Consider the following 27269-nt stretch of genomic DNA (forward strand, 5'->3'; position numbering starts at 1 on the left):
GGATCCAACCACATTCTCAGTCACAGACATTTTTAGCCTCTAATTGTAATTCTGGATACATATAAAGAAAATCGCTGCTGTTCGCCAGCTTTGGAAGTTAAAAAAAAACAGCAATGTAATGAATACAACCCCTGGCAAAAATTATGGAATCACCGGCCTTGGAGGATGTTCATTCAGTTGTTTAATTTTGTAGAAAAAAAAGCAGATCACAGACATGACACAAAACCAAAGTCATTTCAAAAGGCAACTTTCTGGCTTTAACACTATAAGAAATCAGGAAAAAAAATTGTGGCAGTCAGTAACGGTTACTTTTTTAGACCAAGCAGAGGGGAAAAAAATATGGAATCACTCAATTCTGAGGAAAAAATTATGGAATCATGAAAAACAAAACAACACATCACTAGTATTTTGTTGCACCACCTCTGGCTTTTATAACAGCTTGCAGTCTCTGAGGCATGGACTTAATGAGTGACAAACAGTACTCTTCATCAATCTGGCTCAAACCTTCTCTGATTGCTGTTGCCAGATCAGCTTTGCAGGTTGGAGCCTTGTCATGGACCATTTTCTTCAACTTCCACCAAAGATTTTCAATTGGATTAAGATCCGGACTATTTGTAGGCCATGACATTGACCCTATGTCTTTTTGCAAGGAATGTTTTCACAGTTTTTGCTCTATGGCAAGATGTATTATCATCTTGAAAAATGATTTCATCATCCCCAAACATCCTTTCAATTGATGGGATAAGAAAAGTGTCCAAAATATCAACGTAAACTTGTGCATTTATTGATGATGTAATGACAGCCATCTCCCCAGTGCCTTTACCTGATATGCAGCCCCATATCATCATTGACTGTGGAAATTTACATGTTCTCTTCAGGCAGTCATCTTTATAAATCTCATTGGAACGGCACCAAACAAAAGTTCCAGCATTATCACCTTGCCCAATGCAGATTCGAGATTCATCACTGAATATGACTTTCATCCAGTCATCCACAGTCCGCGATTGCTTTTCCTTAGCCCATTGTAACCTTGTTTTTTTCTGTTTAGGTGTTAATGATGGCTTTCGTTTAGCTTTTCTGTATGTAAATCCCATTTCCTTTAGGCGGTTTCTTACAGTTCAGTCACAGACGTTGACTCCAGTTTCCTCCCATTCCTTCCTCATTTGTTTTGTTGTGCATTTTCGATTTTTGAGACATATTGCTTTAAGTTTTCTGTCTTGACGCTTTGATGTCTTCCTTGGTCTACCAGTATGTTTGCCTTTAACAACCTTCCCATGTTGTTTGTATTTGGTCCAGAGTTTAGCCACAGCTGACTGTGAACAACCAACATCTTTTGCAACATTGCGTGATGATTTACCCTCTTGATAATCTTTGATAATCCTCTCCTTTGTTTCAATTGACATCTCTCATGTTGGAGCCATGATTCATGTCAGTCCACTTGGTGCAACAGCTCTCCAAGGTGTGATCACTCCTTTTTAGATGCAGACTAACGAGCAGATCTGATTTGACGCAGGTGTTAGTTTTGGGGATAAAAATTTACAGGGTGATTCCATAATTTATTCCTCAGAATTGAGTGAGTCCATATTTTTTTCCCTCTGCTTGGTCTAAAAAAATAACCGTTACAGACTGCCACAATTTTTTTTCTTGATTTCTTATAGGGTTTCTTAAAGCCAGAAAGTTGCCATTTGAAATGACTTTAGTTTTGTGTATGTCTGTGATCTGCTTTTTTTCTACAAAATTAAACAACTGAATGAACATCCTCCGAGGCTGGTGATTCCATAATTTTTGCCAGGGGTTGTAGTTAGCACTGCTATCTCTTTATAAACGGGGAGAAGCAAGTTTCAAAAGGCAAGACTCAGATGCAGTAAACGTGCATACATAAAAATCTGATGCACTACACTTTCTCGCGGCCAAACAGGGAGCATAAACAAGAGACAGAAAAGCTCAGAGCACAGAGGGAGTGTTCCTTCATTCACTGCACAGGATGCCATTAAGCCACTAAATATTTTAATCAAAAATAATTGTTATCGGCTATATTAATGTGTTACGTGCGAGTTACGGCAACTTGAAGACAATGTTCTCAACCCAGATCTCATGAAGGTCCAACAGTGTGACATTTTGCACCAGCGCCATCTGATTTTTTTCTTTCCAAAATCAATAAATTTTTCTAGAATGATGGGAAGACAGACAAAAGATCATTCAGAACATTGGACTTGTCAGTCATAAATATTTCAGCACACACATCAAACAGTTTAAGGTTGAGCTTTGACAATAAATAGTCAATTCCAATGTATAATTTAAAGGTGTTTCAGCTGTGGCAGAGGTACATGCTTACAAATCTGGGTGGAGACCCCGGGGAAGACCCAGGACTAGGTGGAGAGATTATGTCTCCGCACTGGCCTGGGAACGCCTCGAGATCCCCCAGTCAGAGGTGGTCAATGTGGCACGGGAAAGGGAAGTCTGGGGTCCCCTGCTGGAGGTGTTGCCCCCACGACCCAAACCCAGAAAAGCGGCTGAAGATGAGTGAGTGAGAGTGAGTGATGTAGAGAGTGGTAAAGGGCCCCCTATGAACGTTGACCAAAAGAACAAGTCAAAGACAAGAGCAGGGCCTAGAATGACTTCCAAAATCAAAGCTTGAGTTTCCTCAACAAGATACTGTGGATGCGGGGGTATGACTGTATCACAACATCGAAACTTTGGCTGAAAAATACAGAAATACCTCACAGTATAAATTACAAAATACATGTAGACAAACATTGGGGCTTCCTGTTTGAAGATGGTACCTGCACACTCCTGAGCTGTCTGAACTGTTGTGGTGTGGGGTAATCAGGGCGGCCCATCACCTGCCACAGCTGGTACGGGTTGCTTACGTTATTATCCATGTAATAGGTGGCATAAACCAGGCCTGGGTGGCACACAGACAATAAGCTATACAGTACATCATTCCACCAGACTACACCCTCTGAGGATCGGTCAGGTTTCCGGTTATTATGCTCACCCTTCAGTGCAGGCAGTCCTGTCAGTGACACAGTGATATGATCAGAACGGTTGGAGGTGCTGTTGTCGTCACTGTTGTAGACCAAAGCTGCTGCCTGCCAACTGTCAGAGGAACCGCCTGCTGTTTCAGGTCTGTGGCTGCTGGCAAGAACTCCCACTGTGCCGCTGCTGGATCCTGCAGAGTTCACAACCACGGCAGCAACCTGGGTGTCTCCTTAAGGTAGAATCAGACAAGAACAACAAGATGATCATAATGTGACAAGACCAAGCTTGACTTGGATGAATGCTGGAACCTGACAAAGACAATGAGCAAGGTTCCACATAAAATACCACAAGTTTTCAAGTGAAGAGTCAGTTGTTAGAGTCAAAACTCTATTCAGTGCATATCCACTGTATTTACACCAAAACCAGCTGAACAGTTCAGGGAGTTCAGCACTTTTTGTTTGGTGTTTTCCATTTTTTGGGTTTTGTGGAGACTTTGCGTCCATCATCCATCTCTGTGTTCAGCATAAGTCCAGTCCTATTACTGCCAGGGTCTTCAAATTCACAGGGAGCATTCTTGGGACACAGACCTTGGACAAGTTCAAAGATGGCTAACCTTGACCTATTCTAAGGGGTTAAAAGGTCACATTCATTCTACACACTCTTTCATTGATTACACACTCATACAGCCGAGGTTATTTTCGCATTGCGTTATTTTTAAACGGTTCAAAAGCAGCTGGACAACTGGCTGCTCAGGCGTTATTTTTTGATTACTTCAGAGATAACTCAACAGATAAGTGTTAGAGGTCGAGCCCAAACAGATGTCACCATCAGTGAAGCACATCATCATTAAGCCAATAAACACATCTACTTAGCATTCATTCATACACAATACATCACTGATAAGTCTGAAAAAACAAGGTCTCATTAGAAAAGTGGCAACAGGGCAGGGTTGGTGCCCAAGTGGTTAGTGCGTTTGTTAGATTCCTGGTTCAAGGCACCTGTGCCCATTCTCAATGTAATGTGGAGCTGTGTCAGGAGGAGCACCCAGTGAAAAACCTGTGCCAAATCAACATGCAGATCCACCTCAGATCTGCTGTGGCAACCCAAAGTGAAAAAAGAGAGATGCAGAAGGGAGTCATTTTGTGTCAGACTGGCAACAAACAGCCGTGCTTTGCACTATTATGTAAATCAGTGACCACAACTGGAAATATAATGGTACTGATTTGAGTCTTGTTAACTTGTCAGTTCAAATTCATCTGATGGGGATTATAGAAGTTGTCACCTAGAAGAGCCAGCAGGCCCATGACGGTGAGCACGGGTTTCCTGATCAGTTGCACGTGAGGGGGTTGGGTGTTGTTGACCTGGAAGCGTGCCGTCAGGGTGCGCTGTGTGAAGGGGTGTGGGTGGTAGCTGAGGAAAGCGTTGTCGTTACTCAGCAGGGTGTAATTGATGGTGCAGTTTGGATCAGCAAGCAGATCCTGGTGCTGTTTGATAACCTGCATGTGGAGACAATCAACATGTTCAGTCAGCTCGCTTTAGGTTTAAATCTTAAAACAGTTGTCTATTTGTTAACATTAAAAATAAAAATAAAAAAATGAACCCCCACTCTTGAATTCAGCTAGTATTTTGCTACTGTCTGATGAAAATATCTGCCTGTTACCAACTGTTGAAAACCACCATTTTTCCTGAATAACACCATCAGTGTAGTAGGGGTCTCAAAGTGGTGGCCTGAGGGCTGGATAAATTCCACAACCCAGTAAGATAACTTACGACGTGTTTACTTCACACAGAAACAGGCATATTTGTGCTTGTGCCTTGTATTTCGCCATCAATAGCCCAATTTTTGTAATGATCGAGTGGATTTGTGACAGTACGGAATCCTAACCCTAACCCTACCTTGACCACCATGGCAGCATATGTCACATCAGCTCTCCATTCCTGCGGAGTCGACCAGCCCACGAGCGGGTCAGCCTCATCATTGTAAACAGGGAGGCTGCGGAACCGTGGGAAAAGCTTCTGGATCTCCTCCACTGTCTGGATCTCCTGCTGCAGGATAGGCAAGGAGTGGCCTCCTCCCTGAAAGGTGGCAAAAGACTGTTTTAGTGCTGTAATGAAGATATTCCAACTGCATCAAATATGATTTTCTTTTGGGTGACAGGTATCAAAAAACTGTTAAATGAAAACAAGGCATTTATTAGCATAATTCCTACACAAGCAAAGGTCATCTGTGTGGCTATGAGCACCATGCAGTGAGTAATAAGACTTCAGAAATTACATAGCATAACCCTACCGTCACATTGAACACAAGCCACAGAGGCAAAGCAATGGCTTGTCATTCGTTTTCAATCAGAGGGGGCAGTATGCAGTGACAATAGACAACGGTCGCTTTGCCACCAGCCAGGCAGATCCAAAATAGGCAAGAAGTCAAATTTTATGCAAATTCTGAGCAACACTACACAGCGACTATCAATCTAAGAGAAAAGGCAGCATTACGTCAGCAGGTTATTCGCTCAAACTAAATATCCAAGATAGAGGAATACGCTCCAAAGCAGAAAAAGCCCCAAAACAGCTTTATTTCTGTATAAATTTGCCATTTTTTCCATTGTATATTTTGTAAATGTTCGTGAGAACTAAACACTTCTGAATCTAAAAATGCTTCTTTGTCACCAGATAATACCTCTGAAGTGATTTACAAGACATCGTACAGAGATGTTTGCATGATAACTAGAGATACAAGGAACATGACTGTGAAAGACATTGGACTGAAAGAAATCAAGCTACTTTGGTTCTGTTAAGCAGTCAAGCATGAAGGAAAAATTTGTTGTGACCATGTCAGGTGTTTTCCCATCATTTATCTATCATTAAACACTGTCCAGATTAATGTCAAGTAACTATGAGCTGGCCACACCCTGAGAACGCCCATGAAGCGACAAATGCTGACTGCTTGTCCCCTTTTGCCTCTCGCTTTTGGCTAATGTGCAGGGAGCTCCCCCTCCACCCCTCCCCACACCAATATTCCTGTTTAAATTAACATTTAACATTTGTTCACAATCACCACAGTGGATACAGCCAGATCGTCTTTGGTATCTGGCACAAGATTTATGGATGCCCTTCCTGACGCAACTCCAGTTCTACCAGGAGAAACACACACAGCCTCTGGTGTTCCGAAGAGGTCTCCCATCCAAGTACTAACCAGGCAGAACACCGCATAGCTTCTAAGCCTGACAGGATCAGGCTCACACAGAGCAGACTGGCTACTTCAACTAACATTTATCATAATAACTAAAAAATTATTATGGTATGTTAAAAGATTGCAACATGCCCCAAAACAAGCGGTTCAATAGTTCTCACCTGCATTTATCCGAACCCAAGTTCTCAAAGATAAATATGCAGTAGTTTTTATGGAGCCACTGACAAGTTTTGCAGACTCGCTCACTGATTCCATTATGCCTATACTTGCCCTGCTAATCACATTGGACATTACTCTGAGTTTATATAACGAAGCAGACTATACAATATTAAAAAAACTAGACCTGCCAGCAGTTATAAATGGGGTTCAAGCCCCCTTTGCAGGATGCCTCCCATGCCCCCACAAGGCCTATATGACTCATAACGATGCTGGTGCATGGTTTTGGCCAGCATAGTTACCTGGCCATCCAGGTAACTATGCTGTAATGCAGTGTTGACCCCAAAACTTGAATCTGTTGCAAATTGTGAATTACCTGCAAACCATTAATAAAATTCACACAAACTGTGAATATCCATGAACTGTTAATAATTTTGCTGCAAATCATGAATAAAATATCCCCCAAAATGTGAATGCCGGACTCACAAAAGGTAAGCCGCAAAGCGTGAATATCATTCACGATATATGTATTTTTCCAGCTCAAGCAGTTTATGGAATTAAGTTTATGGATCAATTACTTCAGGAAACCTTGATCACAAACCCTATCTCTGCAAACATATTTCTCTTTATTTCTCTTTTTTTGGGGGGGGGGGGGGGGGGGGTGTCACTACACCCGGGGAGGCAAGCCCCAAGCGGGATTTCGCTTCTGGTGTCAAGTGCCCAGCCCCACTGATCGTGACCTGCTCTGGGGACAGTGGCAGGTGGGGAGTCTGACTGGGGCGGAACACCTGTCAAGGGCTAATTCACATTTGGTTTATACAAGTATGTGTCACTGGCACCACAAAATCAAAGTGGTTACTTTGGTCAAGTTATTCATCCATATCTAACTGCTGACTGAGGTACTTAACTGCCCAAAGTTTCAGACCTGTCAAATGTTTGCCTTTATATTTATTTCATGATTGAAAATAAGTACAACCTTTCCAGAGAGGCCCTTTTTTGTCTAAGATAATTGTTGTGTAAATTACACAGACGAAGACTAGTGCAACGTACCCATATATACATCTACTAAAAACAGTTGATGTTAAGTATGTAGTCAGAGTATACAACTGCTATTGTGTTTCTGCATTCACAAACAGTGGTGGACTATAAGCACTTCTGGACAGGACAGTTTTTGACAGACACCCCAATTTTAAAGACATTTGAGGGAATTAGGTACACATCCTTTTGTGGCATCACAGATAGTGATTACCTCTTTCAAACAAAAAATTATTATTCACATAACACTGGTGGATGAATTTCAAATGCACTCTATTTCCAGACAGGACATTTTTGACAGACAAGACACTGTATTTTTGAATGCGCGTTTCAAGTCGTTTCCCCACTGGCCAATGATCCTGGGAGTTAGACTGAAGTAGGCTTTGACAGGGAAATTAGTCCATTTATTGGTTACCTACCAAATAATAGTTCTGGCAGCCCATCAAAATTAAACATTATGGAAATGACACAGATGTTTGGTAAAAACTGGTAAAATTAGAGTTCTGCTGGTAAACAAATGGGGATATCAAACCAAATGACCATTGCCATGTATGACAAACTAAACTTTGTTGGTCATTTCCACCTTGTCATTAAACCAAAGTTTATCTTTAAAGTCCACTTATGTACCCTGATTGTAAAACAGCCCTCAAATGGTAATGCAGGTGTCCTAAGCCAAACTCATGGAGGACAGAAACCTCCTGTGGAGCAGAAGGGCAAAAGCTCGCTTGATCTTGATTTTCAGTATGAATACAGACCGTGAAAGCGGGGCTTCACGATCCTTCTGACCTTAAACAGAAAGTGTCAGAAATGTTACCACAGAGAACTGGCTTGTGTCAATTACAATCCATGAACACAGCTTGAACATATGTACTGTTTTCTGGTGCTTATCCCCAGAATCTTTAGCGTGAAGCAGGTAAGCATCTACAGCTTCCCCTGGTTGGGATGGTAGTCCATGGCAGTTTACTTCCCCAGTCAAAACTTGCACCCATTCATTAAAGACCAATGTCAGACTCAAACATTTTGTCAGTAGCTACACCACACTTAATGTCTGCTCATGTTAAAAACTTGAATCTGATGAAAAACCTTCTTGTGCAGGGCGATGTAGTCGAGCCGAACACCGGTCTCTCCGGTGAAGTAGTTGGTGCCATTGTAGCAGTGCTCCAACATGGCCCAGCAGTACGGTGAGTGTGGGAGGGAGTGACAGGCGTCTCCAGGACCCCCAAACTTCAGGAGCCTGCTAGCAGCAAGCAAACCCTCAGAGCAGGCATCATAATAGTTGAGAAATCCTAAACAGACAGACTCGTATTGAATTAAATCATCATCATACATTATGCAACACATAATAAACTACACATTTGAACTGATTTAAACCACAACACCGAGTCTATGCCCCATGGCTATTGGACTTGATATATAACAAGAGGCATATGGCCCCATCTGAACGTTAAGTTGGTCTATGGTTTCAAAGTCAAGGTAATAATGAGAAGTTTGGAAATTATTTCTGTCGTGAAAGACAGTTGGTTTAAAGATGATATATGGTCTATTTGTACCGCAATAGACCGATGCTTTACAATTGATATGTAGGGTATGGACCCCCATTTTCACAAGGATACTTCCTCTAGCTTCCCCCAATACACCATCAAGAAATGGTCACCAAGATGTGGAAGGATGCCCGGACACTGACAGGGTGAAAACATAATGCCTCCTAACTTTGTTGCGCAGAAGCATAAAAATTACTTTTTCCTTCTGCAAGTCAAATGTAAAAAACAAGAAATTTATGTAATTTTAGTTTAGCAACCATAGCAAAGGGTTCTTGCTTTCAAAAAGAAATAACTTCACAGACTCAAAGGTATTTGACTCCATCCAGCTGGAATAACAAGGACAAGAACCAGATCTGCTGTGGTGACCCTGACCAAAATGAGAAAAGCCCAAAAAAATTAGTTTAGCAGGCTGGTTTGTAAAGTTTACGTAAGGACTTGATTTCTCTGCTAGCCCACCAACCAACTGAAATATAATGTTTGCTGAACCAAAGTGACCAAAGGCCAAAAACAAAACAGGTAGGCCATCACACTGGTGTCAATGCCTACCTCTATACTCTGGAAAAACAACAATAACAAAACTGGCACTAAACATTTATGAAGGATGCATTATAGGTTTACCTTGAATTGACATGCTGACATTGTCAAAGTCCTGGTTGCTGGGCTCATTCCATGTTTCAAAGTTCCACTGCGAAACTCTTCCCAAGCCATACCTTTCTGGATTTTTAAATGAATAAAAAGCATAAATCATATCAATAATGATTCCTTCCATAACAAGTGCAAAATAAAGCTCGGAAACCAACATGACCCATGAAACACATCAAAAATAAATATGTGGAGCATCTATTTCCAGGAACACTAACTTTCTTTAAATGCTTATTAACACTGATTTGCTGAAAAAAGAAACCTAAGACACTGTAGTAGTAAAACCTGTTGAGATGACTGTTGATGTAGTTTTTGTCAGAAGTATTATCTTATTGTCAAACAAGTCCATGTTTTCTAAAGTTGTTAAGAATTTGTTTTAGGAAGTTAAAAATGGTTGGTGTGGATTGTTGCGGAAGTGAAATTATGGCTTTATTTTCCTGAGACTACCTAATTAGTGCAGCAGATAAGAGAATATTTAGAGGGGAATCCTGCAAATGGTGATAAAAGCATCAAATTTGGCAGAAATACTCCTCAGGCAATCCTCTTTTGAAAAAAACAATTGGCCACTTGAATTTTAAAAAGGAATAGTTTGGACCATGTATCATCCTTACTTATCACGTTATGGGGTATCATATGTCACATGTCATAGAATCCAATAGACGTAGAACTTGTTTGACCTTCACTTTGGAGACCAAGCATTCAACACTATTCGATTTATTAATCCTATTAGCTAAACCAATAATTTGTATTACTTTTTACCAAAATTGGAGCAACTTTAACTTTTGACTCCTGTACAAAATGACACTGACCTTTGTCACCATTCTTGATGTTTTTATCCCGTAACTCCATAGAATTCAGTCACAGATAGTCCAAACTATACCTTTTGGGAATCTTTATGATCAGGCAAATAATGTGGAATATTTTTCAATGATTGGAGCATCTTTTAATTTTGACCTCTGTGTAATTCTTCAACTGACCCCTACCTGACCACCGATTGAAAAATCAAGTGGCCAATCGTTTTTTTCAAAAAAGGAGTGTCTAAGGAGTATTTCTGCCGAATTTGATGCTTTTATTGCCATTTGCATGATTGTTTCATTTATCTGCTGCACTAAATGAGCATTTTTCCGTTGAAAAGACATTTAAAAAATGCATATGCCCACTGTTGAAAAGATCAAAAAGGTTCAAAAGCGTAAATGTTTTTCACCATTTATTTGTACTCAGACTCAGACTCACTTTCATTGTCATTTGACCCTTACAGGCAGAACGAAATGTAGTTTCTCCAGGTCTTGGTGTAGTTAACTGGGACAATTTTTTTATATTTTATTTTTTAACCTAACCTATTGTATAAACTTTTGCAATATAAACTTCTGCAATGTACAATATTGCACCCCTGTGGCCATAGACTATATATACAAGGCACAGGGTCGGTAGCAGCAGCAGCGTTAGAGTATTAAGAAAGTGACAATGTGCATGTTAGTGCAATGTTCACAGTTCGGTGGTGGATGTTGAATTGTTCAACAGTCTGACAGCATTCGGGTAGAAGCTGTCCTGGGCTGACCTGCAGAAGTCAACAACTATCTCCTTGGTCTTCTGGGTGTTGAGGATGAGGCTGTTGTCTCCGCACCACCGTGTCAGGTTCTCCACTTCTCGCCTGTACGCGGTCTCATCCCCTTGGCTGATGAGCCCAATCACTGTTGTGTCATCTGCAAACTTAACAAGATTATTCTTGTGCTGGGCTCTGCAGTCGAAGGTCATCACTGTGTACAGCAGTGGACTGAGCACACAACCCTGGGGTGAGCCAGTGTTCAGGATGATGATGTGGAGGATGAGGTGGAGTTGATCCTGACACTCTGTGGCCTCCCAGTCAGGAAGTCCAGGATCCAGTTGCACAGTGCTGAGGGGGCTCCTAGTTCAGCCAGCTCAGACACCAGTTTCTGCGGGATGATGGTGTTGAACACAGAAGTGAAGTCCAGGAACAGCAGCCTTGCATAGGAGTAACAGCAGCCTTGCATAGGAGTCCTTGTTCTCTGTGGGAGAGGGCCTGATGCACCACGGTGGAGATGACATTAGCTGTGGACCGGTTTTGCCTGTACGTGTACTCGTGCTCATCTACAGTCACATCGATGGTCTGCTTGTAGACATTTAATCAACGTTCAAATTTTGACCGTTTTTAACTGGTATTTTCAATAGTGGTATTTTCAACCTGTACTAGCGAGGCACATCCACATTTTTCATCTAAGAACTGGCAATGCAAAGTCCGTTAAAAACCCGTCTAAATGGGGAGGGGGGAGGTGATGGATAAGCGTTGGGCTTGACACCAGAAGATCCTCAGTTCAAATCGCAGCCTGACTGGAAAATCACTAAGGGGCCTTGGTCAAGGTCCTTAACCCCCTAGTTGCTCCCGGTGTGTAGTGGGTGCCTGGCTTGGCAGCAGCCTCACATCGGTGTGAATGTGAGGCATTGATGTGTAAAGTGCTTTGAGGGTCTGATGCAGATGGAAACGCTGTATAAATGCAGTCCATTTAAATACAAATGTTTATTCAACTGGTGATGCCAAACATTACTGACAGGTATTTAGCACAACTAGCCAAAAAATGCCAAGTCATTTGTAAATATTACATAAAGTGGATGTGCACCTGTCAAACTCACTCACCAATGTACCTCTTAGCTATGACATAAACCAGGTTTCGCCACTTGATGACTTGTGCCTTGTCCTCAAAATCAGTAAAGTAGTTGGAGACGCTGCCCATCAGTTCAAAATCTGAGAAAACAATTATTACAGTTTAGGCTCAATTTTATCAGCATAACATGGCACTGACTCTTCTATCAATTCAGAAAAAAAATATATAAATGTAACTAGTGAATAAAATCACTGATTATTTTGTAACTGATAGCAATATTGTTGTAAACAAGATGTAATGTTGAATTATGATTACAGCCAATCTGCAGCAGACATTTCTCATGATTAAAAACATGTGGTATGGTGCCTGAAAAGCTCCACATCTCAGTGGCAGTGCTCTCTGAGGTCTGCAGACTTGTTGATGGCCAGATTTTGATGGGTGGAAGGCTCCCTCCTATGGTATCTCCCTGGCTGTAAGCACATGATGAGGCTCACACTTAGGCATTCTTTAGATGCCTTATCGTTTGTCTCAGTCTCCACTCCGACTGCAGTGAATTATATCTCACTGAGGGAGACGTTTTGCATGTAGCTTCACTGTGTGATTGACTGCTGCCAATGAGTTGATGTTCTTCTGGTCATGGGTACTTTCAAAGGTTGTTGGATCCTGGTTTACCATGTAGAGTGGCGATACAGGAGGACATTGTGCTCCAGTACTGGTGGTGTAGTAAAGGAGACTGATCACGCACTCTTTTGAAGCTTGTGGAAACATCTGCAGAAGTGCAGAGTCTGCAGAGGCACCCACTTTGTGTGCTTGTAGTAGACTTGTCGTTTCGTAGGTTTCATCTAAACTGCTTGATGTTACAGATTAATCTGGCTAAATTTCAAGATCATGCAGTTTTGCATGAATTTGAAAGCAATCTGGCTAGACAACTTGCAAATGTGGACACAAGAAAAAAACTTAACTGGAATGCGAGAGCGCTTTCAATTCAAGAAAGAAAGGCGCTCAGGACTGTATTGGTGTTACCAAGCTTCAAAGGAAAATGCATTTTATTTCTAAAGGCACTCTGAATATTATCCAGTAGAGTGGTAGAGGACAGCTCAGTAAACATTCCAAATTTATAGGACGCTGAAACACATATTTACAATGTAATGTTTTCCAGTCTGGGGGGGAGGTGAAGTGTTACAATACCTGGCTGGAGTCCATTAATCCACAAAAGCTCAATCAGCTGGTCCAGTTTAGTGACGTTGTACTGCGGTTCTCCTCCAATATCTCTACAACACAACATGACTACTGTAGTTTCTTGGGACATAAAAAAAAAAAAAACTGATTCACCTATGTCAAACAAGACCCCCCCCCCCCCCCCACACACACACAAATCAGACTATGAACACAAAAGTTATACTTTGAGGATATATGCTTTTTGTTATAGCAAATTCATAACATTGCCACGTTTCTGACCTTGTTAGAAATAATAAGCAATATAATGCCGACCATTCTAATCTTTTCGAAGAGAACATTCCGGCATTCTTTGCTCGGATAATCAATTCACTTACCAATATTTACAAAAGCTGTCTTTTTGTAACATTTTTAAGATGATGTTTTGTCAATAGTATGATTACTTAATGATTTAATTCTTATCCTTAATAAAATCCACACAATTCTCCCTCACTTTTTGATTAATCTGGATTATTGTTGTATGACATGATGTTTACACTTTTATTGATTTATTTCTTATATTCAGCAATAGAGCAAAGCAGCAGCTACACTTGTGCACAAATGTTTATGTATTTTCTGGAGTATAAGCAGTGTCTCCGGTCTCCATCTCCAGTGCGACTTGTATACCAAGAAATTACAAATTCATTAATAATCATCATCTTGTTTCAGCTGCTCCCGTTAGGGTCGCTACAGCAGATCAATCGTTTCCATCTCACCCGGTCCTCTGTAATTTCCTCTCTCAGCACATCCATAAACCTCCTCTTTAGCCTCGCTCTTCTCCTCCTGCCTGGTGGCTCCATCCCCAGCATATCCTGGGTCTCTCCTCTGCGCATGTCCAAACCATCTCAATCTTGCCTCTTTGCCCATCTCCAAACCGTCCCTCTAATATGCTCATTCCTAATCCTGACCATTCTCGTCACTCCCAAAGAGAATCGCAACATCTTCAGCTCTGCCTCCTGTCTTTTTATTAGTGCCACTGTCTCTAAGCCGTACGTCGTCAATGGTATCACTACTGTCTTGTAAACTTTCCCCTTCACTCTTGAAGATATTCTTCAGTCACAAATCACTCCTGCCACCTTTCTCCACCCTGCCTGCACTCTCTTCTTGGCCTCTCAATCTCACTCTCCATTACTTTGGACAGTTGACTCCAAGTATTTAAACTCATCTACTTTCAGCACTTCTACTCCTTGTAACTGCACTATTCCACTGGGCTTCCTCTCATTCACACACATGTACACAGTCTTGCTCCTACTGACTTTCATTCCCCTTCTCTCCAGAGCACATCTCCATCTTTCCAGGTTAGACTCAACCTGCTCTTTACTCTCACAACAGATCACAATGTCACCTGCAAATATCATAGTCCATATGGAGACCCCTGTCTGATCTCACCTGTCAACCTGTCCAAAACCACTGCAGACAATCAATCAATCAATCAATCAACTTTTTTCTTGTATAGCGCCAAATCACAACAAACAGTTGCCCCAAGGCGCTCCACATTGCAAGGCAAGGCCATACAATAATTATGAAACACAGTCTATGTCTAAAGCAACATAACCAAGGGATGGTCCAGGGTCACCCGATCCAGCCCTAACTATAAGCCTTAGCGAAAAGGAAAGTTTTAAGCCTAATCTTAAAAGTAGAGAGGGTATCTGTCTCCCTGATCTGAATTGGGAGCTGGTTCCACAGGAGAGGAGCCTGAAAGCTGAAGGCTCTGCCTCCCATTCTACTCTTACAAACCCTAGGAACTACAAGTAAGCCCGCAGTCTGAGAGCGAAGCGCTCTAATGGGGTAATATGGTACTACGAGGTCCCTAAGATAAGATGGGACCTGATTATTCAAAACCTTATAAGTAAGAAGAAGAATTTTAAATTCTATTCTAGCATTAACAGGAAGCCAATGAAGGGAGGCCAACACGGGTGAGATATGCTCTCTCCTGCTAGTCCCCGTCAGTACTCTAGCTGCAGCATTCTGAACCAACTGAAGGCTTTTTAGGGAACTTTTAGGACAACCTGATAATAATGAATTACAATAGTCCAGCCTAGAGGAAATAAATGCATGAATTAGTTTTTCAGCATCACTCTGAGACAAGACCTTTCTGATTTTAGAGATATTGCGTAAATGCAAAAAAGCAGTCCTACATATTTGTTTAATATGCGCTTTGAATGACATATCCTGATCAAAAATAACTCCAAGATTTCTCACAGTATTACTAGAGATCAGGGAAATGCCATCCAGAGTAACGATCTGGTTAGACACCATGCTTCTAAGATTTGTGGGGCCAAGTACAATAACTTCAGTTTTATCTGAGTTTAAAAGCAGGAAATTAGAGGTCATCCATGTCTTTATGTCTGTAAGACAATCCTGCAGTTTAGCTAATTGGTGCGTATCCTCTGGCTTCATGGATAGATAAAGCTGGGTATCATCTGCGTAACAATGAAAATTTAAGCAATACCGTCTAATAATACTGCCCAAGGGAAGCATGTATAAAGTGAATAAAATTGGTCCTAGCACAGAACCTTGTGGAACTCCATAATTAACTTTAGTCTGTGAAGAAGATTCCCCATTTACATGAACAAACTGTAATCTATTAGACAAATATGATTCAAACCACCGCAGCGCAATGCCTTTAATACCTATGACATGCTCTAATCTCTGTAATAAAATTTTATGGTCAACAGTATCAAAAGCAGCACTGAGGTCCAACAGAACAAGCACAGAGATAAGTCCACTGTCCGAAGCCATAAGAAGATCATTTGTAACCTTCACTAATGCTGTTTCTGTACTATGATGAATTCTAAAACCTGACTGAAACTCTTCAAATAGACCATTCCTCTGCAGGTGATCAGTTAGCTGTTTTACAACTACCCTCTCAAGAATCTTTGAGAGAAAAGGAAGGTTGGAGATTGGCCTATAATTAGCTAAGATAGCTGGGTCAAGTGATGGCTTTTTAAGTAATGGTTTAATTACTGCCACCTTAAAGGCCTGTGGTACATAACCAACTAACAAAGATAGATTGATCATATTTAAGATTGAAGCATTAAATAATGGTAGGACTTCCTTGAGCAGCCTGGCAGGAATGGGGTCTAATAAGCATGTTGATGGTTTGGATGAAGTAACTAATGAAAATAACTCAGACAGAACAATCGGAGAGAAAGAGTCTAACCAAATACCGGCATCACTGAAAGCAGCCAAAGATAACGATACATCTTTGGGATGGTTATGAGTAATTTTTTCTCTAATAGTCAAAATTTTGTTAGCAAAGAAAGTCATGAAGTCATTACTAGTTAAAGTTAATGGAATACTCAGCTCAATAGAGCTCTGACTCTTTGTCAGCCTGGCTACAGTGCTGAAAAGAAACCTGGGGTTGTTCTTATTTTCTTCAATTAGTGATGAGTAGAAAGATGTCCTAGCTTCACGAAGGGCTTTCTTATAGAGCAACAAACTCTTTTTCCAGGCTAAGTGAAGATCTTCTAAATTAGTGAGACGCCATTTCCTCTCCAACTTACGGGTTATCAGCTTTAAGCTACGAGTTTGTGAGTTATACCACGGAGTCAGACACTTCTGATTTAAAGCTCTCTTTTTCAGAGGAGCTACAGCATCCAAAGTTGTCTTCAATGAGGATGTAAAACTATTGACAAGATACTCTAACTCCCTTACAGAGTTTAGGTAGCTACTCTGCTCTGTGTTGGTATATGACATTAGAGAACATAAAGAAGGAATCATATCCTTAAACCTAGTTACAGCGCTTTCTGAAAGACTTCTAGTGTAATGAAACTTATTCCCCACTGCAGGGTAGTCCATCAGGGTAAATGTAAATGTTATTAAAAAATGATCAGACAAAAGGGAGTTTTCAGGGAATACTGTTAAGTCTTCTATTTCCATACCATAAGTCAGAACAAGATCTAAAATAAGACAAGAAAGGACTCAGAGCCGATCCATGGTGCAATTCCAACTCCACCTCGAATGAATGTATGGTTCATTCCGACTGCGCATCTCACTGCTGTCACACTATCCTTGTACATATCCTGCACTAACCTCACATAATAATAATTAAAATGACTATTTGTTGGACTTTCACAGGAATGAAAGCACTATAAACAAAATAAACTTTAATAATGAAAGAATAAATGGCAATCATAAAACATGTACTTAAAAAAAATGCATAAAAATCTCAAATTAAAAAGCTGCCAATCAAGAAAAAGATGCAAATTATGCTCAGGTGTGACTTATGCATGAATTTTTGGCTAAAAATATTCAAACGCAATTGCATTGCATGACTGCCCTCGTTCCAGCTCTAGCCAGTACTCCACTTACTGTGCGGTGACCAGCTCCAGCATCCAGTGGATCCTGACCTGTTGGATCCCTCTGTGGGGAACAGAGCCCACATAGGCCAGGCTGAGCTGCTGGTCTGGGCTCAGGTCAAACTGATCCGCCTGAGTGTGAGGGAGGGGAGGACTGGGCACAAAGAGGAACAAATGAGCTACTCTGACAGCACAACTAATGAAGCTTCCCAAGAAATATGTCATGTGACCCCAATATGTTTCTTAACCTCCACTTTGGTTCTCAGTAAAAAAATTATTCATTTTCAAAATGTTTAAAAGAGTAATAGTGACATCTAGCGGACAGTGGGGATTGCTTTGTTAAAGTGTTTCAAAACCTTTAATTCCCTCAGAAAATGGTAGTTTTGGAATACTAAATGGAATGTTGAAACAGAAAGAGACTTTCACCTTATAATTTTTTTGATTCCTAATATTATGTGGGTGCTTCATAGACAAACAAAATTTGTACCCCTATTAACTACCAAGTGTGATTTTTGTCAGCAAAAAAGCTTAACACTGAAAAATATCTACAACAATGACAAAACTCAGGATTTTTAGAATGCTACAGCTCATTATGAAGATAATTTCCAGTTTTGTAAAAGTTAACCTCAGTAAGTTTATAAATAAATAAATTGAAACGTTAATAGTAAAAAATTTATAATAAAAAACACTGAAAATATTCATAATTCAGGATTTGTCGCTTTTCAGAGTAACAAATCTTTTTTTTCCCCATTACTATACACACACACATATATATATATATATATATATATATATATATATATATATATATATATATATATACACACACACACTCAACAAAAATATAAACGCAACACTTTTGGTTTTGCTCCCATTTTGTATGAGATGAACTCAAAGATCTAAAACTTTTTCCACATACTCAATATCACCATTTCCCTCAAATATTGTTCACAAACCAGTCGAAATCTGTGATAGTGAGCACTTCTCCTTTGCTGAGATAATCCATCCCACCTCACAGGTGTGCCATACCAAGATGCTGATTAGACACCATGATTAGCGCACAGGTGTGCCTTAGACTGTCCACAATAAAAGGCCACTCTGAAAGGTGCAGTTTTGTTTTATTGGGGGGGATACCAGTCAGTATATGGTGTGACCACCATTTGCCTCATGCAGTGCAACACATCGCCTTCGCATAGAGTTGATCAGGTTGTCAGTTGTGGCCTGTGGAATGTTGGTCCACTCCTCTTCAATGGCTGTGCGAAGTTGCTGGATATTGGCAGGAACTGGTACACGCTGTTGTATACGCCGGTCCAGAGCATCCCAAACATGCTCAATGGGTGACATGTCCGGTGAGTATGCTGGCCATGCAAGAACTGGGACATTTTCAGCTTCCAAGAATTGGGTACAGATCCTTGCAACATGGGGCCGTGCATTATCCTGCTGCAACATGAGGTGATGTTCTTGGATGTATGGCACAACAATGGGCCTCAGGATCTTGTCACGGTATCTCTGTGCATTCAAAATGCCATCAATAAAATGCACCTGTGTTCTTCGTACATAACAGACGCCTGCCCATACCATAACCCCACCACCACCATGGGCCACTCGATCCACAACATTGACATCAGAAAACCGCTCACCCACACGACGCCACACACGCTGTCTGCCATCTGCCCTGGACAGTGTGAACCGGGATTCATCCGTGAAGAGAACACCTCTCCAACGTGCCAAACGCCAGCGAATGTGAGCATTTGCCCACTCAAGTCGGTTACGACAACGAACTGGAGTCAGGTCGAGACCCCGATGAGGACGACGAGCATGCAGATGTGTGCAGAAATTCTTTGGTTATGCAAACCGATTGTTCCAGCAGCTGTCTGAGTGGCTAGTCTCAGACGATCTTGGAGGTGAACATGCTGGATGTGGAGATCCTGGGCTGGTGTGGTTACACGTGGTCTGCGGTTGTGTGGCTGGTTGGATGTATTGCCAAATTCTCTGAAACGCCTTTGGAGACGGCTTATGGTAGAGAAATGAACATTCAATACACGAGCAACAGCTCTGTTTGACATTCCTGCTGTCAGCATGCCAATTGCACGCTCCCTCAAATCTTGCGACATCTGTGGCATTGTGCTGTGTGATAAAACTGCACCTTTCAGAGTGGCCTTTTATTGTGGGCAGTCTAAGGCACACCTGTGCACTAATCATGGTGTCTAATCAGCATCTTGGTATGGCACACCTGTGAGGTGGGATGGATTATCTCAGCAAAGGAGAAGTGCTCACTATCACAGATTTAGACTGGTTTGTGAACAATATTTGAGGGAAATGGTGATATTGTGTATGTGGAAAAAGTTTTAGATCTTTGAGTTCATCTCATACAAAATGGAAGCAAAACCAAAAGTGTTGCGTTTATATTTTTGTTATATATATATATATATATATATATATATATATATATATATATATATATAGCACGATAAAGCACGACTTGGTACTGTGTTTAGACTTTTGGATGCATGATGTTTTAATGTTTATACATGCAAAATATGTTTTTTGGGTGTCTATTCTATTCATGCTCGATCAGTGGCACAAACGGCAAGATAACATGAAACATGATTTTGAAACCTGGTTCAAAAGATTTCGAAAACAGAAGCAAGTTTGAAACCGTTTCAAAGAATGCACTGGTTCGGGTGTCCAATGAGGAATTATTAAATTATGAGCGTTATATTTTCAACCAACCTACCAAAAACCGGTGCTTGTCCAAAAGTGTTGCAGATATCGAACGGGTTTGCTCACATCGACTGTGATGACATAGGACGCGTCTAAATCTCCAGTGAGATATAAAAACAGCGCCAAAACAGAAAAGCTTCGCCACCGCATGTCTGCGAACGAACACGAGAACTTTTACAAACTGTTCAGCGACGTCACTTTACCACCGAGCACTTAAAGAAATCTCGCGGCACATTTTTTAAGTATTCGTAAAACACTGCCGAACGGAGATAAACATTACACACACGTCGAACTTTCTGAAGTGAAAACACAAAATTGATGACGTCTTTTTCATGCGACCTTTAAAAAAAAACAAAAAAAAAACCTAGCAGCAAATTATTCATAATGTAAATAAAACCCACTGAAAACCAGGGGCGTAATCAGTGAATCGTGATGGGTTCCTCAATGTGCCACCAAACATAGCAGTCAATAATTAATAGTTAATCTTGCCAAAACACTAAATATGCTTGAAAAAACTTTTGAAAAAAAAAAAACCTGTATAAATGTGCTAATAATTTCTAAAATATCTGTCAAAAGAAAAAACAAAACCTTTTATAATTGCATGACCTCAGCATCGATGTGCCACAAGCCATCTTGTGTTGTGACATTTGTGGTCCGATTACCTGTTACTTGGATTACCTCAATCCAAGTTCAAAATGCTTGACAGCTATATGGTGCACATAGGTTTCAGATGTTAAACTCTTTATCGGGCAGATCATATCCTGATCTTCAAACATCCTACCTTTTACAAGTATATCAAACAGTCTATTTGTGCCACAAGTCTACAATGCTGCTAGTGTTTGCTAATAAGTTCAATGAACTGTTAAGGCACTGTTGCTGTAAAAAAAAAAGGGGTGCAAGACTGGAACACGTGGAGATGATGAATCAGTCTCACCAAATGGTTCTGGTGATGTTTCAAGTTCCTTTCCATTTCAAGTGACACATGGAAACAGGGATTGCGAAGCACACCTTTTGCTCAGAACATTATGGTATTTCATCACCTCACGTGACCACTAGGTAGCCCAAAGGCACAGCGTAAACATGGCTCCTATTGTCCAGCCGGCTCTTGGCTACAGTTGCTAAACAAGGTTACAAGTCCCCTTCCTGTGGAACCATATCACATTTTCCAATTCCTATTAAGGTTATATTGTTGTGGCGGAAATGACAGTGGCATTTGGAATTCTGAGGTGTATAAGGGCTTTTTAAGCTACCTTAGGTGATACCATGACATTTTAAGGTAATGTCCTTCCAGACTTTCTCCACAGAAACCTGAATTCTTTTTTAAAACTTGATAAACAGAATACATCAGCTTAGTGCCAATGGGTTTTTATTTTTGGGGCAAAAATCTTAATGTTACTTAAGATGTCTCTTCTCTCATTAACAACCCAGACAATAAGACATTTCAAAAGTAGATTTAATTAAAAATGCTTTTTAAATTTAATTTGACAATATTTAAGGGATTCTACACTTACCTGAATTGCACTTTAAAAAAGTTAGGAATATCAATGTACTGTAGAAATATGAAGTGTGAGCTTCTAGGGCTTATGTGCCTTCATTTGGGATTATGAATCCATGTTGTGCAACTCCTTGCGTCCTGGTCTGGTCACACCCACAAGCTATCAGAAGTACACATTACATAATGTTACACTCTTTTCTTCATATGATAAAATCTTCTAACCTCCAGCACTAACCCTCCTCCAACACATTAAAGAAGCAGATTAAACATACAAACTGTTAATAGGACATTTATTTAAAAAACAAAAAACAAAAATGAAAACTGAGATTCAAGAACACATGAAAGGAAAGTCAGATGTCATTTACAGATAAACTCAAAAAGATACTGTTAAACAGCAAAGTTATACACAATCATTTACACAACATGTACAAATATTTTTCCCGCATTATTTGTATATTCATTTCAAAATAACTTAAATAGGTTTCTAAGTAAAAGTGCAAATCCATGTGTGTGATAGTCTGAGTGAGAACACAGGGACAGACGGGAGCTGAGACAACTTTGCTGGTTAGTGTAGTGTATAAGGGTCTGACTCCTATCGGAACGCAGCGGGATGCTTTTGTGCCCAGTGGTTGTAACACAGGTAGACAGCTCAGGAGGACTAACACGTCATTCACAAGTGAGTCTTAGCACGTTTCAGCAGCATTACTGAGTACAATGCACCAAATCCAAGATGGTAAAACGGGTCCAAGTTCTGTGATTTGACAGATCAAGTCTGTCTCCAACAATCCGGGATTGTAGTTTTTGCTTGTTTTTTTGGCAGAGGGAGGAGGGGGCTGCTTCACCTGCCGCCTCATCTGGGCTCAAAACGTATGAGCAGATATACTCGAGGATTTTAAAATTTATAATGAGTACATCACAACATGTCGCACCACAACTCGGGGACTGCCTGTGTCATAAAGCAACAACAGTGTTAACTGTTTAGTGCTCTAGGTCAGCGTGGGAAAACAAAAATAAATCAGTTAACGAAGGATGAACCCTTAAAATAACGGTGGTGGCAGTAGTACACAGGTTTCAGGCTTTGGCTGATGCTGAGATAATGCATGTATGTGTGGGGGCGGGGCATGAGACAAGTGTTCATCTGTTAATGCTTTATAATCTCTACAAATACTCATTTGATTGGGGAAGGGTGGGGAAAGGGGAGGGGCGACCCACACACGCTATTGGGCCGTACATGCTTCTGTATTAACATGCAGCCGATGTAAAATAAAGAGGAAATGGACTCATCGTTAACCACGAGTAGGAGATTATTATACAGCATATCTGCTCATGAAGCACTGGTCACCATGGATTCTACTTACCAGGGGAACAAAGGAAATGTGTGTTTGTAAGTAACCAATCATTTTTCTGCATTTTGCAAGACAAAGGAGAAAGTAACAAGCACTGGGTTCTTTTGTGACATAAAAGTAACTACGACTTCTGCTCTGCTCCTGCAGCAGACTGGGCCGTACTCTCCGGTTTAAGGATCTGGTAGGTGATGAGGTACTCTGGATAGGCCTGAAGGAAAAGACAGCAGCGTGTTACCCAACACAGTGCTAACTCAGACATGGAAACAAGTTATTTTGATTTCTAATATACAACCCCTGGCAAATCACACACATGACACAAAACTAAAGTCATTTCAAATGGCAACTTTCTGGCTTTAAGAAACACTATAAGAAATCAAGAAAAAAAGATTGTGGCAGTCAGTAACGGTTACTTTTTTAGACCAAGCAGAGGAAAAAAATATGGTATCACTCAATTCTGAGGAAAAAATTATGGAATCACCCTGTAATTTTTCATTCCCAAAACTAACACCTGCATCATATCAGATCTGCTCATTAGTCCGCATCTAAAAAGGAGTGATCACACCTTGGAGAGCTGTTGCACCAAGTGGACTGACATGAATCATGGCTCCAACACGAGATATGTCAGTTGAAACAAAGGAGAGGATTATCAAACTCTTAAAAGAGAATAAATCATCATGCAGTGTTGCAAAAGATGTTGGTTGTTCACAGTCAGCTGTGTCTAAACTCAGGACCAAATACAAAAAACATGGGAAAGTTGTTAAAGGCAAAGATACTGGTAGACCAAGGAAGACATCAAAGCATCAAGACAGAAAACAAAGCAATATGTCTCAAAAATCCAAAAATGCACAACAAAAGAGGAACGAATGGGAGGAAACTGGAGTTAACGTCTATGACTGAACTGTAAGAAACCACCTAAAGGAAATGGGATTTACATACAGAAAAGCTAAACGAAAGCCATCATTAACACCTTTGTTTGGTGCCTTTCCAATGAGATTTATAAAGATGATTGCCTGAAGAGAACATCTAAATTTCCACAGTCATTGATATGGGGCTGCATGTCAGGTAAAGGCACTGGGGAGATGGCTGTCATTACATCATCAATAAATGCACAAGTTTACGTTGATATTTTGGACAATTGAAAGGATGTTTGGGGATGATGAAATCATTTTTCAAGATGATAATGCATCTTGCCATAGAGCAAAAACTGTGAAAACGTTCCTTGCAAAAAGACACAGGATCAATGTCATGGCATAGGGTCAATGTCAACGAGCAGATCTGATTTGATGCAGGTTTTAGTTTGGGGGATGGAAATTTACAGGGTGATTCCATAATTTATTCCTCAGAATTGAGTGATTCCATATCTTTTTCCTCTGCTTGGTCTAAAAAAGTAACCGTTACTGACTGTCACAATCTTTTTTTCTTGATTTCTTATAGTGTTTCTTAAAGCCAGAAAGTTGCCATTTGAAATGACTTTAGTTTTGTGTCATGTCTGTGATCTGCTTTTTTTCCACAAAATTAAACAAGTGAATGAACATCCTCCGAGGCCGGTGATTCCATAATTTTTGCCAGGGGTTGTATTTGAACAGCTGAGCTGGTCCATCGACATCAGAATGCAAAGCACGAGCACAAAGCTGCAGTTCTCAATCAACAGTGATCCATTACACTACTACTCGTCTCCCATGTGTACGGTCGCTCGTTTTTGAAAACAACACACTGTGCTATATACTGCTTCCAATTTCTTGATGACCAATTTAACTGAACTCTTAAGGTATCAACGCTGCACATTTTATCAACTGATCAAAGAAACAATGAGTTCAACACACAACTGAGCAGGAACCAGCTCTGCAGACAGCTGTCCAATTATTTTGGGTCTCTTAAAAACAAAGGAATGACACACAAAGTGCTACGCTGTTCACCTTCACTAGACGTAATTAGCATCAAAACAAACGTGCACACTAAGTTCATATTAGAGAGACTTTAGTGTTCAAATACGTTAACCAGCTTCAATAACAAAAACCGTGTCAACATCTACACAGTCATTAACCCAACTGTCCGTTTACCTGCTCTCCTCTGTAGATAACGTACTCGGCATATGCTAGGCCGTTAACACTGGGCCGCCCGATCACAGAGTGGTGGCCCGGGGGGGCATGAGCCATCTTCATGGCACTGAACTGTAGGAAGGACTTCCCCAGAGTCACTCTGCAGAAGAGCATCTGTCTGAAAGTGCAAACAGAAAATGAGCCAGCTTTCAAACAAGCAGACAAAACATATTTAGAGAGAAAACTAAAAAAACGCTCATTATATCCTGAACACCACTGGAACTGTAGAACTGTCCGCTTAAAGGCAACATGAAATCATCGAGGTAAGGATGTTTTTCTGGTCCTTCACACAGTATTAAAGCACTGAGGAAGCTGCAATTGTGTAACAGAGAAAACACACTGGGTGTGTTTTGTTATTCAGAGAGCGCCATCTTCAGGCTAAACGCCTTATAATGACATTGTGCAGGTAAGCAGTGAATGATGATCTGGTCAGAGGTTTAATATGTATTAATGTTGCTGCCAGAATCAGTAATTAGACATAATTATTGATCACATGTTGAAATATAACATCAGATATTAAAGTCTGATGGTTCTTTTAGCATATTTATTTCTACATGTAAGCGCAAGGTGGTGAGTACCCCTCACTGAACCATTGCTGGTCCCCTGTGGGGTTAAAATCTACCATGCCAGTGCCTAACCCCATGTTTGGAGGTTCTGGAACATACGGGAGTTCTGAAAAACCCTTTTCCAGCACTTCCTTCTTCACTTCACTTCCTGTTCTTCACATGTGATGCGGTTCGACGGTTAGTCTCTCACCTGTGGCACACGTAGCATGATCGGTCTTTGTGTGTTGGACAGCCCGTGCCTCCACCGATGCCATAAACATATTGATTGCTCTTGGATGAATTTTCAGCAAAGTAGATTCCTGCTCCAAACATCCCTCCTATGTACGCGTGGCGCTCGTCAAAGCCTTTGTGGATGATGGCGTTGATGAACGGAGAACCTGAACACGACATGGACGTGACATCACAGTTTGGCTGTGGTTAGTTAAGAGGTTATGAAGAATAAGAAATTTCACAACATGATTTGTGGTAAAAGAAAAATTTAAGCTGCTGCTCTATTTTTGCCCACTGTGGCACAAATGTTGAGTGGATGCAACTTAAAGCAGTTTTTAGTTTTTGGTTTGCGTTTTAACCATTTTAGTCATTGTGTTCTTTAAGCATCACCAACACAGGTCACCACAGATCTCAACGGGAAGAACTCCAGATCAACACTCACACAGGTCGCCTGTGTCTGTTCTCAATCTTAAGATTAATGACAGCTACAACATTTTTTACTTGGTTAGCCAAAATAATTCAGTGTGAAGCTGTGATACAGAGGAGCAGTAGCATCTCTGTATCACAGCAACCTGTTTTTTTTTTTTGTTTGACAATTAGTTCCTAGTTTCAGTCACATGCAGCATAATCTTTGAATCTTGCACATTATTTTAGTTACTATATTTGCCAAAGCTCCTTGAAAATGAATACTTCACCAGCAGTAAAATTTAAGTAATTATGTGATATATCACATAAATAAGAACTTTATAGTAACTAGATTTCAAAAGTAAATTGTCAATTTTGTGAAAATCCGAAAGGGACTATATGTCTACAAAGAAAAACTAAAACGCTTTTCTTTTGCCGTTATCTCCAAGAATGTTTCACTTTCAAGCGTTTTGATGCGTTGACATTTTGCAGTGGTTTTCCATTTCCCCTCTCTACCCAAATAAGAAGCCTGACCTACAGTAACCTCTAGGTACCAAAGATAAAAAAGGATCCAAAACCATCATGACTGTGTGGTTACCGTGGAACAGCATGCGCTCATTGTGATGGTTGTGGTTCTCATCTGCGATCTCTTTCTGCCGGTGGGTGTAACGTTCCCTCAGTTTCTTGTTAACCACCTTTTGGATCTGAAGGACACACATCAAGTTTTAACCTCACTTTTTA

The 27269-nt window shown here is 40.7% G+C and overlaps 2 protein-coding genes across 5 annotated transcripts in view; both read right to left on the reverse strand.

Moving 5' to 3' along the window:
• Nucleotides 1-20713, reverse strand: part of idua (alpha-L-iduronidase) — a 30957-nt gene extending 10244 nt beyond the window's left edge. The window contains exons 1-10 of the mRNA XM_034171073.1: nt 20421-20713; nt 17697-17837; nt 13356-13438; nt 12200-12307; nt 9523-9618; nt 8447-8649; nt 4879-5058; nt 4265-4478; nt 2999-3211; nt 2784-2905 (exon numbers count right to left, since the gene is read on the reverse strand). Of these exons, the coding sequence (XP_034026964.1) occupies nt 2784-2905; nt 2999-3211; nt 4265-4478; nt 4879-5058; nt 8447-8649; nt 9523-9618; nt 12200-12307; nt 13356-13438; nt 17697-17837; nt 20421-20557 (1497 nt within the window). The 5' untranslated portion in view covers nt 20558-20713. The remainder of the gene's footprint in view (nt 1-2783; nt 2906-2998; nt 3212-4264; nt 4479-4878; nt 5059-8446; nt 8650-9522; nt 9619-12199; nt 12308-13355; nt 13439-17696; nt 17838-20420) is intronic.
• Nucleotides 20714-22175: 1462 nt separating this feature from the next.
• Nucleotides 22176-27269, reverse strand: part of LOC117511106 (poly [ADP-ribose] polymerase tankyrase-1-like) — a 53510-nt gene continuing 48416 nt past the window's right edge. For 3 of the 4 annotated variants that reach the window (XM_034171071.1, XM_034171070.1, XM_034171069.1), the window contains 4 exons: nt 27127-27232; nt 26104-26290; nt 25309-25465; nt 23312-23456 (listed from right to left, as the gene is read on the reverse strand). In XM_034171071.1, coding sequence (XP_034026962.1) covers nt 23370-23456; nt 25309-25465; nt 26104-26290; nt 27127-27232 — 537 coding nt within the window. In that variant the 3' untranslated portion in view covers nt 23312-23369. Of the gene's footprint in view, nt 23457-25308; nt 25466-26103; nt 26291-27126; nt 27233-27269 lie in introns of all 4 variants that reach the window. The other variant, XM_034171068.1, reaches the window with a different exon arrangement.

The sequence above is a fragment of the Thalassophryne amazonica genome, chromosome 5, assembly GCF_902500255.1.
Source record: "Thalassophryne amazonica chromosome 5, fThaAma1.1, whole genome shotgun sequence".
NCBI classification, from domain to species: domain Eukaryota; kingdom Metazoa; phylum Chordata; class Actinopteri; order Batrachoidiformes; family Batrachoididae; genus Thalassophryne; species Thalassophryne amazonica.